Source organism: Xiphophorus maculatus, chromosome 13 (assembly GCF_002775205.1).
Source record: "Xiphophorus maculatus strain JP 163 A chromosome 13, X_maculatus-5.0-male, whole genome shotgun sequence".
NCBI lineage: Eukaryota > Metazoa > Chordata > Actinopteri > Cyprinodontiformes > Poeciliidae > Xiphophorus > Xiphophorus maculatus.
Genome location: NC_036455.1, coordinates 1,831,569 through 1,843,764, shown reverse-complemented (window position 1 = coordinate 1,843,764; position 12,196 = coordinate 1,831,569). Strand labels below are relative to the sequence as shown.

The 12,196-nt window shown below is 36.8% G+C and overlaps 1 protein-coding gene across 8 annotated transcripts in view; it reads left to right on the top strand.

Annotated features, from left to right (window-relative positions):
* Window positions 1–12,196, top strand: part of LOC102226981 (CUB and sushi domain-containing protein 3) — a 392,616-nt gene that overhangs the window by 316,159 nt on the left and 64,261 nt on the right. For all 8 annotated transcript variants that reach the window (XM_023345230.1, XM_023345235.1, XM_023345233.1 and 5 more), the window contains 5 exons: window positions 2,909–3,027; window positions 5,565–5,640; window positions 5,750–5,866; window positions 10,877–10,990; window positions 11,093–11,188. In XM_023345230.1, the coding sequence (XP_023200998.1) occupies window positions 2,909–3,027; window positions 5,565–5,640; window positions 5,750–5,866; window positions 10,877–10,990; window positions 11,093–11,188 (522 nt within the window). The remainder of the gene's footprint in view (window positions 1–2,908; window positions 3,028–5,564; window positions 5,641–5,749; window positions 5,867–10,876; window positions 10,991–11,092; window positions 11,189–12,196) is intronic.

Below are 12,196 nucleotides of genomic sequence, written 5' to 3'. Positions count from 1 at the left end.
CAGCGGGCAACTTAAATGCTCGCCCAGAGGAAAGGTTGTGTGTGTGGGCACAGGTGGGAATTATCTCAATTTGGCGAAAGCAAACATGTTGGATGCCACAGGAATAACCAGCGTGGGAGATCACTTTTTGAGTGGTTTAGCCATTTAGAGCTTTTAAGACACAATCCGTCTCTGATTTGTAGTACAGTGTGCACATTTGGTGTAACATAAAGTGGCAGTAGATGTTGAAACATCACCAGTGAGCTTTCAAACTAATCTTTTTGTACTCTGCATTGATTATTCTTGGCTTACACGGGATTGCCATGACTTAATAAACCTCATAAAAATACCACTGTTTTATTTCATTTAAACAAGAACATGTAAAAGAAAATTCTATTAAAAAAAGAAAAGACAACAACTATTTCTACTCCTGCAAAAAAGATTAAAAACAAAAACAGTTTTAATTTTTAATTTATTTTTACAGCTGTTACAATGATCTTTTCACCATCACAACCTATTATAAGAAATAAGGAAATTTGTTTGGTTATTTTTTTCTTTCTAGTTGCAGCACCTCTTAGAAATACATTTTACATCCAATTCAGACTCAATACTCCTATAGAGTATTTAGCAACTTTTTCCAAATACTCAACTCTGTCATTGTGCTGCAATAATACAATTACTTAAGCTCATGTTATACAACCTAAACCCTTTTTCTGCATTAAAGAATATTCACCTACCTTTGCATGACAAATTCTTGAAATAACTCCAACTCCCCCATCCCAGTATGCATGCAGTATAAAAACAGCAGCACATCTAGAAAAAGTCTAAAACTAAAAACTGCTTCTTGGGGCGATAGTGAGTAGCATAGTGTTCTTGTAATCGAATTGTTATAGGTTTGATTCCAGCTTTCTCCTCTCACATGTCAATGTGCCCCTGGAAAAGACACTAAACCCCAAGTTGCCTATAAATGTTTGAGAGTGCAAATGGGTGAATGTGGCTCTAGTTTAAAGAACTTTGAGCTGTTAGAATGACTGGAAAAATGCTACATAAGGTAAGTCCATTCCTCCTTGTATTCTTTTATTTAATACAAGATTAAAACACATTAAGTAGGGATTCTACTCAAAGATCTACCAAAAAAGTGCATTGAACTTTTATAGTGATATTGTACAAATTGTCTAATATAAAACAGAGATTTCCAGAAATTTAAGACTAGACAGTCATGACGTTTTGACATGAGAAATTAGTAGGAACTCTGTTTATGCATTCTCCTAAAATAATCAAAGGGGCTTTAGATATATTCTTTTATTGAATGTTCAAAATCCCACAGTAAAGGATTTCTAAAAACGTCAAACCTTTAAATTTACTGCATTTAAGTAGCAGCAGAAATCAGATAGCTACCCCGTATGTTTTTAATAAACATAGGCCCATGTTTTCTAGCCACTCTTCAAAATAGGAAGAGTGTCTTTCAATTAAGATAGATGTGTTTTCATTTCAAATATTACACACATAAAGTCACTCACATCTAAATGAAGACCATTGCAGCACATTAAAACAACTGAGACTGTGAATAATGAGCACCGAGTTCGTCCACACAGTGAACAACAAAATACAAAGACCATATCTTTATTTGTCATGAGACTGTTACTGCAAAAATTATACTTATTATAACTTATTCTAAAGGCTTTTTATATAGTGTTGTATTAGCTTGCAACATGTGAGTGGAAAAATATGGAAATACGGCTTCAAACTCCGGTACAGCTCCTACACTGAAACAAGCCAGAATGGACAAACTTTTTTCTTTCATGATGACAAGACATGGAGCAACAAACAGCAAGCACTCTGCAGGGCTCCAATTTACCATGATTTTGTCCACCAAAGGCAACACATTAAGTATAGCTGTGGCTGATTCCAAACAACAATAATTGGCCTTCTGAGCTCTAAATTCAAAAATTTGTAATTTGTTAACAAAGGGAGCGATCCAAGAGAGTGACAAACATACCCAAACCAGTGATTATTTGGAAATAGTGATAATAAAATTAAAATTCAGATTCAATTTCTTATCGTTGTGTTTGTATGACTTTATTAAACACAAACGTCATTATTTACCAAACACTGCATGCTGGTGATATTTACATTTTGTGCCGCAATCAAACATTTTTGTCACACCTCATGTCTCAAATCATTTGGAGAGAAAAATATGAATGTACTCTGCCCAAAATGATTGTGTTAGGGGACTTTTCTGTTGAATCTGCTTTTCATAAACAACGTGGCTAGGGAAATCACTCTTTGAGGTTGACAGAATTTTCCCTAACTCTCATTACGGCAGGATTGGTACTAAATGTGTGAAATATTCCATTTTCACATTCAGCCTCTTTCACATCACCCATACTGTATGCATGCACCATTGCGTATGCGGCAAACTTGCGCTTATTGATTACACAATGTATCACAGTGTTTTCAAAATGAATAGAAAGATTGCCCTCACGATGGAGTCCCTGTTGATTTGTTGGGGGCTGAAGCAGTCTGTCAGGAGGTGTCACTTTGATACACTTGCACAAAAGAATAAATATTGGCTCTTTGTGGACTCAGGAATTAAGTGTGAAGTTGATGCGGGTGGCCGCTAATCTTTTGGAGGGAGGGCCTCTGCCATCATTTGCAAGGTTCACATAGCATGCAAAGAGCTGAGGGATAAAGTTATCGTTCTTACTCCATCTTTACACTGGCTGCTGAGGCAAACAGACTGATGGAAAGGCCAGCTCTGCGACTGCCTCTTTTCATTATTGCAATGGACTTGGTTAATATTAATTTGCCTTGTTACCAATGTGTGCCTGTCACTTTTTCTTTGTCTATCCCCTTTCCTAATGAGAAACACATTTGTTTTATTTTTCTTTGTTTTCTCTCTCTCTCCCTCTGTCTTTTTCCATTACAGCCAAACTGAGGGAATCCTGTTTTGACCCAGGGGTGGTTCTGAACGGGACCAGGTTGGGATCCGATTACAAGCTGGGCTCGACAGTCACCTTTTACTGTGAAGCAGGATATGTTCTGCAGGTACAAACACTTGGATGAAAAACCGCAAGCTGGCGGCTTGATTTGTTGAACTGAGGGTAAAAGAGGTCAACATGAAATATGGAAACATGGAATCTTTATTGGCCTAAATGCCTTGGTAGAAACCAAGATTTTGATACAATACACAGATATATATATATATATATATATATATATACTGTATATCTATATATACTGTATATCTATATATACTGTAGATAGATAGATAGATAGATAGATAGATAGATAGATAGATAGATAGATAGATAGATAGATAGATAGATAGATAGATAGATTTAGGCCAATAAAGATTCCTGAATAGATTAAAATAATCTGCTATCGTTAACAAGGAAATACCAAAGTGTTTTGTCTCAAGTAAAAAGAAATGTCTTATATTATTTTGACAATATCACTGTAATGTTTACTGTTGCTTCATCACAGAAATGTATTAGTATCAGCCTTAATGCAGCATACCTCAGCAAAAATGTATCAATAATACTACTTACTATTTTTTATGATAGTCTTAATAATAGCCATGTTGTTCAGGAATTTACCTAATCTATTGCTCCTTCTCCAGACACCTAAAATGTCTTGAGTAGCATAGCTACATTTCTGAAAAGTTTATTTTCTTTTCAGAAATAGTGGGGAAAGCAAAAATACTTTTACTAGATCCCAAACATGGATTTTTGCCTTCTGCTAAAAATAAATGAAATCAGAAATTAGTGAAGATTAAGCAGCCCTGTACAGTTGCGTACAGGTACAAACACACAGCTAATGTCAAAATGAGCTGCAAACTCATGAATGATGCAAACTCCAAAGCCCATCAATACAAAAAAATAAGTGCAACAGACAAACCGTGCAGACAAGAAGTGCTGCAATCACATAAAATGGAATCAAACTTACATTCAACAAAGCAAATGCAAACAAAAAATGCTGCAACCACAAATAAAATGTTGCAACCACAGGAAATAGGAGCACGAGGGAAAACGCTGCAATTAGAAAAACCAACAGCAAATATGAAATGCTGTAAACTCGCTCCACAAATTGGGAGTACTCTAGACTACAAGGGTTTGCCTGGAACTCAGAGAAAATGCTGATAATCCAATCTGGTGACAAGTTTAATATACGAACAGCAGTATTGGTTTCATACAAGGTTCCATACATCCTATTTAGCATTAGCTGCTAGTTAGCTAGCAGCTCCAGGAGGGTTATAATTGTGTCTTTGTGCTTGGGGAGGGAAACATGCACGTCTAACTTGCAGAAAAATTAATCTACATTTAAGAATTGATCCTCTTTTCTGGTTCATGTATCACTGATATTATTTAATTGGCCTCTCCTTGAGTCTGATGTGCTACACAAAATCCCAGAGTTTTAAAAACAAAGGAACTAAAGACAGTTTTAATCGTAATTTAGTTTTACTAATACTAGATTTTGATAAATTCCACCAAACGCTACATTATTAACCTGAAGGAAATGGAAGAAAATTCAACTGTTTAAAAACACGAGTGGGGCTTTGTTATTTTTTGCTTTAGTTTTGTATCAGCAAGATCTGTAGGTCTGCATAAAAAACACAAAGCTGTGCTTTCATTCCTAAATATGGCGACAATTATAGTAATAGTAATTTTCCTCCTTTCCTCACTTTTCTCTTAACATAAACTCCCTACACTTGAGCAAATATATTATTGGCCTGCAGAATGTAAATTCATAGTACTTAAAATATTATAGCCTGCTAAATAAACTTAGTGCAGAAAAAAAGTAAAGATATTTTTGCCTGTTTTTCTTTTTTAATTATTATTGTAACAATGTTTTGTGGCAATAAATCTCATGTTGGAAAGTGTGTGTTTTTTTTAAAAACCATTTTAAGGAAAATGCATTTCTGTGTTAAACAGCGGAGTTAAACAATTTAGTTGTGCCCAACAAAGACTAATCATTTCTGCCAAAAAGCTTGTTTTTCTGCCGACTCTTATTCTATGTTACTTGAAGTCTGAAAAAGCAAGACATTTTTGCCAATTAACAATTTAAACATGTAAGGGGTTTTCAGGAAGTCTGTAAAAATTGTACACAACCATAACAGCTTGGGACGTTCAGTTCCATGCCACTTCATCACACTGTTGATCCAGCATTTGCTACAAGCCTGACACATTTTTTTTTGTTGTTGTTTTTTTTTGTCACTCTGCTGCAAACATCACTCACAGGCTGATCTCAGAAGTGTTTTACAAGGTTGAGCTCAGGATGTAGTCAAGTCTCTCGGTACTCTTCACTCCCAAAATGAGTGATATGGAATTGACACTGGTTGCAGAATCTCATGTCGCTGTCTTTATTGAGAATGCCTTCAATAATAACACGCCTAGTTCCTTTTTCCAGTGAGGGAGATGTCACCCCAAACCATCACACTGCCTCCACCGAACACTGTCTTGCATTGGAAGAGAAATTTTATGTGCATAAACCACAGACTAAATTCTGTTGCTCAGCCCAAACATGGTTGGATTGGAATACTTAAACTGATTATCTTCATATTATTGTGCTTTGTTTTGTTTTAGGGCTATTCGACTCTAACCTGCAGTATGGGAGATGATGGGAGGCCTGGATGGAACAGAGCTTTGCCTAGCTGTCAAGGTGATATATTCCTTACACCATTCTTAAATTCAATTTAAATTATTCTGTGCATCGATTGTTAGAACTTGCTGCTTTCTGTTGTGCGACTTAACATTTCTGCAACCTCCAGCTCCCTGTGGAAGTCGCTCTACAGGGTCAGAAGGGACTGTCTTATCTCCAAACTTTCCCAGAAACTACACTTCCGGACAGACCTGCGTGTATTCCATATCTGTGCCGAGAGAGTTTGGTAAGTTTACCCACTGTCGCAGCACACAAGAGTTAAGACAGGGAATTTGCATTAAACAGTTTCATGTCAAACTAATATTCTAGAATACTTTAAATAATCACATGCTCGTATGCGCAACTTGAAAAGGGTATATATAGTTCATAATGCTGAAATGGTGAGCAGGAAATCTGTTTGACAAGAATCCCTATATTGAATTATAGTCAGTGAAACAAACTGACATTAAAACATGTCTGATTTTTAATGAGGCTGCTTAAGGAACCCCTGAAGGATGCCTGTTGGGGTTTTTCAAGCATGCCGAGAAACCAGCAGTGATTTTTTTCCACAAGCTGAAAGGACACTTGGTGGCCGTTCATTTGATGCCAGGTCGGGGTTTCATAATTGAAATGACATTTAAGGATGATACTGTTTTTATCTTGTCACATTTGATTGGTGGTGCTTGACTCAGACTTCAACGACACATTAAGAGAGAGATGAATATTGCAGGGGGTTCTTCACATTAAATGGGCCTGTGCTCTTTAGTGTGGTTATTAGAGGTAAGGAGCAGTTGCACCTCCAAGATCAGGGCTCAGTGGACACCCATATAGATTTGTTCCCCTCCTAGAGTCATATATTCATAACATTTTGCATATAAATTAATGAGAGGAGATGACGAGCTTTTGTGAGCTTCAACATTTGTATGTGTTAATTTGTGTTTCGTAATGTGGCAAGTCTCAAAGTCCATCATTCACACCCAGCCCTTCCTAAATCTGATGACAACATAATTTAAACTTCTTAAATTGTACTATGACTTCAGGTTTGCAACCAAATTTTAGTAGTGGCCTCCATCTGGACATAGATTTGAACACTTAATGAAGGGAACCAGGAAATGCTGTTGAAAAATTTAACAGTAGGTTGCCAGTTATTTAAACAAATGGTTTGTTACTTGTGTAACAAACTTACGTACATTGAACAGATAAAGTTCTTTGCAAAACTGTTTAGAGTGGATGTTTTGTCAAACAGCTTTAATGTATTGCAAAGAGAGTTTACGTGGTAGATCCATTCACAACTGTGCAGAGTTGTGAAGTGGGAGAATAAGGATACTAGGTTTTTGAAAGTATAGCATCAGTTTTTATTCAGACCCTGGTATTGCCCCATTTTTAATTATTCATCCAGGTTTGTTTTCCTGTTGGCTTGCCAGGAGCATCTGAGAATTTTTTCACTACTCTCCTCTGCTCTGGTGGGGGGTTATGCAGAGAAAGACGCCCTCTGCTTCTTTCAGACCAATAACCTTGTTGACATCTTCCACCTGGAAGTAAACCATGTCCAGGATTCCTGCATATTGGTACAGGTGGTCAGTGGTGAGCCTCCAGCTGAGCTAGGGAACCATCTCCTGCAAACATGTTGATGCTCAGAGTAAAGTAAAGTCTCGCAGGAGGTCTCAGTCCAGGAAGGAGAACCGGGAATGAATGGTGAATACTCCCAGAATTGGAATTTCTTTCACTGAACGCCTCCAGGGTGACGACCAATATGTGGACTGTTCAGTATCTCTGGGATATCTTTGTTATAAAAACAGGGTCAATGTTTCAATAAATAAATGTTAAATACCTTAAAACAAATTGTACCCAGTGTGCACACAAAATAAATACCTTTACCATTACTATAAATAATTCCACACAGTCAATATGCATATGAAATGCACAGGAATGGTTCAATACAAGATAAATTACATTAATGAAAAAGCCAATAAACATACATAATATTAATTGGCTGATATGCAATGTTAGCATATACTTAATAATGTTAAAAAGAACTAATTAAAAATGCTAAATAAAACAAATATTTTAGGCACTTTATTTCATTCATTCATAGGATGGTGCAGAAATCTGCATTTTATACTGCTTCATTTAATAAATCAGCAGCAGTTCTGCTACAGGCAGCTAAACAACAAACATTCCTTGAAATCAATGAATCCAACTCTGAGAATGGCGTGTTCAGGGTATTGTGCAGTGTTAGTTTTCAACCACAGCATCTTGAATATAGATGACAAAGTTTGATTTTGGTTCTGTGTGTTAGAAAGCATCTTCTGACATGTTTGGTCTGTCACATAAATAGTTTACTGCAAACAAGAATGATTTTTCATGATTTTCTTTCAAAAATGGTCTTGCATTTGGTAGAATTGCCTCCACTCTGCTTATGTTCTGTCAAATAATTTTGATAGGCTTTTTAATAAGCTTCTTAGAGTAGTTTCTTTGAATTCAGCTGCTTGATGATATTTTCACCGTTAATTCAAATAACCCCTGTAGTTAAAGCATTATATGAGGGAAAACCACGGCCAAATTTCCCTGTCAGAAGTGCTGTATCTTCTTTTGGAGGACCACACGGCTCAGGACACCCACTCAGATGGCTCATCTGAAGGCATGGCAGCTCTGCAGGGATTGTTGCCCAGGTTTCCTTTTATCTGATATCAGGAGCTTTTAAATGAGCAGTAAAACGTTTTCAATCATCTGATAACACGTCCTGAAGATTGATTCAAACTTTGCGAGACATATTAGGACCCAGATGACTGGCGATGTCCCTCGGGTGTATGTGAGTTTAGTGCAGGGAGGCATCAATGAGGCGTGTGGTAAACACACCAAGGAGCAGGTCTGCTGTGATCATCCCCTCCTAGTGTGTGTTATACTGTTTGCCATCCTTTGTTATCTCAGTATGAGGGAGGAATATGCCAGCAGTGTTTTATATGTGTGTGTTGGGCCATTTGCTGTGTGCTGTTTTTTATTAAATTTGTGCATATGTGAGGAAATGCTGGTCCGTTTGTCATTTTGTTGAAAATATGTGGAACTTGGAAACCTTTTTAAGCTGTGAACTACTCCTACTGCAGCACCATATGTCAGTATTGCAGCAAAGAGTGACGGAGACTTTAATCAGATTGATTCATCGTAGTTTTTAAAATCTGCAAATGGTGGACATGTTTTTTTGGAATATTTTAGCAGATGGGCAAAATCTGCATTTTATGATCAACTCAACAGTCAGCAAGGAATGAAAAGTAGCTGGTCTTCTAGTCTTGGTTTTTAATCACATTTGAAAGATTTTTTTTATTATTTTTCTGGTAGGAAGTTTAATGTTCTTACATGACAGTTAAAATACAGAGATGTGAGAAGTTTACAGACACTCATTGTGTTCATAAATGTTATAATTTAGGGCATTTAAAGATGCATTTGTTCTGTACTTTTTTGAATGTGCCATTTATACATACATTAGCAATATTATTAATATGTGCACTTTGAATTTATGAATATTCTTGAATAAGTCTAGTCCGAAGATACTTAGTCTAAAATATATCTATACGTCCCCAATAGTATTTCATAAACAACATGCTTAGCAGGTGGCACAATGTTCCTAAGTTTGAAAACCTCAACATGAATGAATTTATAATCTGCTTGAGTGGTTCTTGGGTAACTTCTGAACAGTGTAACCAATTTAATTTTGAAGTGAAGATTTGTTTAAAATTATTTGAAACTTTTACATAACTGGGTGTGCAAACAGGTCAATGACTCAAAACAGTTTGTATAATTAATAAAGCTAGACATCATTTAGCGTATATTTAAGGCAATATGTACGTATGTTGTCACCTTGATGATTTATTGATTAGAGAAAATTCTCAATGATTTTAAACTTGCGTACCCAGTTCTACTTTTCAAATGTTATTTGGTGCTTTGAAATGAAAATTATTCCAGTGCATCTTTACAAGCCATTAATGTATTATTGTCATGCTTATGATGAATGCAAATAGACTTCTGACTGACACTAAAACCTTCTTGATTTAGTTGTTTATTTTTTGTTTTGTTTTGTTTTGTCAAAACAAAAATTCTCCTGTGACCCTGCACATGTAAGTGGATGTAGACAAAGAATGGATAAATGAATAAAATTCCACCTTCCTTTTTTCTGTAATACTTGCCATTAATTTAACATGAAATGAGATTTTGCATTAAAGAAGAGAGGGACTCTTTTTGCTCTAACTGAAATCTATAGAGAGAAACACCCTTGGAGAATGTGGCCATTGACCTTCTTATAGCCCTATATCCTTGGCAATGTTCACATTTAATCCTTTACAAGTCAGCCTTTGGGGCCACAGTGAACCAGAGGAGGAGAAAGCGATGGGGAGGGGAGATATGTGTGCAGTGAAAGGGATACGGCCTCAAATAAATGTCATTTATCAAGTAGGACACTTTTTTTGTTGTTTATATGTGCTGTTGACAACCCACCTCCAGATTTACATCTTAATGCAGCTAATGATTGGACTAAAGATCAAGTGATTGTTTAGGACAGAGAGAATTGTACTAGATTAAGAAAAGCCAGAGCCTTTAGCCTCTGGGGAGATTGTCTAATACCGCCTGCCACTAAGCCTGCACTGGTAAATTTATGGTTTCAGCAGAGGAATATCTTGCCAATGCATGGCAGGCGGTGTTTAGTTCCTGACTGCATAAAGAGTAAAGACTGGTGCATCTGTATCGCAAATGCAGTTCTCAATTAATAGCCACCTGCTCGCATGTTTTACTGCTAAGAAATAATGGATTGATCAATGTGGCTTCACAAGCAGTTGGATTGATTTCTGCGCCATACATCTCCTGATTTGATTGAGGAGACAGAAATAAAGTATGTCCACACAGCCATATGTTCGCAAATGTATGTTCAGTTTTGCAAACATTAGCATTTTACGAAAGCTGACAACTCTGAAACTCTGTGACCGGCTGTGCAAGAATGGAGGGAACTGTCTGACTGGCGCATGATGAAGATAGGTGATGTTTTGACTATTAAGTGTGCTGATATGTAATTTTGTGCCAATAGTCGGCTTCAAATAGAAGTTGACACTGCAGCTTAATAAGATGTAAATTAACTATTACAGGTTAATTTTATCGGGGGAAGGTCAGGCTCAGACAGCAGCGTGGAATAATAATTTTGCCCCCATTCGTTAACTCATCTCTTTATTCGGCTTTCCTATCCATTTTTTGTTTCCTTTCTTTTTTTCTGCAGTCCTCTTCGGTCAGTTTGTGCTGTTCCAGACATCTCTGAATGATGTTGTGGAAATCTATGATGGACCCACCCAACAAAACACACTACTCTCCTCTCTTTCCGGTTCCCACTCCGGTAAGGATGTGTGATTACGATCGCAATGAATGGCTTTCCAGCCTGAACAAAGATTCCGTGTTGGAGTGCTTTATTGTCTTCTGTCAATTTCTTTTTCGTCAGGTGAATCACTGCCTCTGAGTTCAGGAAACCAGATTACAGTAAAGTTTACCACAGTGGGACCAGAAACTGCCAAGGGATTCCATTTTGTCTACCAAGGTCAGACCTTGAGCTTCAATTGTTGTTGGGTATTGTTAATGTACCTTTTATCTAAGTTAATATACAAGTGGCCTCAACAGTTTTGCTCAGGAACGCCCTTTTGAAATTCTTCATTCTGACATGCTTTTGTCTTCATTTGTAAAAAAGACAAAAACAGCACCACAGTGAATAGGAAATAATAAATTCATCTTACACTTTTAAGTACAGCCTGCTAGCTCTAGGTAAGACCTACTTTTTGCTTTCAGAAGTGACTTATTTCTGCATGGGAAAATCCAACAAGGTGCCTGAAGCGTTTCTTAGAGATATTAGTTTATATTGTCAATGTATTATCACACTGTTGCACATCAAGGATGCAGAATCAGGTCTACCTAAATATGGTGATTTAAGATTTGATGACAATGGAGTACAGCAAGCTCATTGTAATTTTTTGACAAGCCAGCTTAAAATATTTGGGAACGTGACATTAATGCAATATCCTACTGGAAGAAGCCATCAGAAGATGGCCATACAGGAAAATCCTGTTTAGCAACAATCATGTTTGCTGTGGAGTTCACTAATTATAAGTTGGTGCCAAGGGGCCCTTCTGAGTGCATGACAAAAAAGTATTTACCACACCACCAGCATCCTTAAGTATTTATACAAGGCAGGATGGATTTATTCTGCCATTTTGTTTATTCCAAATTCTATAATTTGGTATATTATACAATTTACCATACTGAAATAACTGAATAACGTTGAGTTATTTCAATAACGTTCAGTCATTTCAGGTGATTTATATTAAAATGTTCCGTTTTATACAGTGCATGATGCCACACACTCGAACAAGGTTCCCTTTGGAACCACTGGAAGAAAGTTGAGCCCACATCATTACAGTAACTCTACCATTCAATACAGTGGGGATAAGGTTTTGTTTCACACCAGAGTCACCTGCAGTGCAATCCGGGTTTTATCTATTAAAAATACACAGCATAAAAGTTAATGGCTGAAGATAATTGTGGGATTATGCTA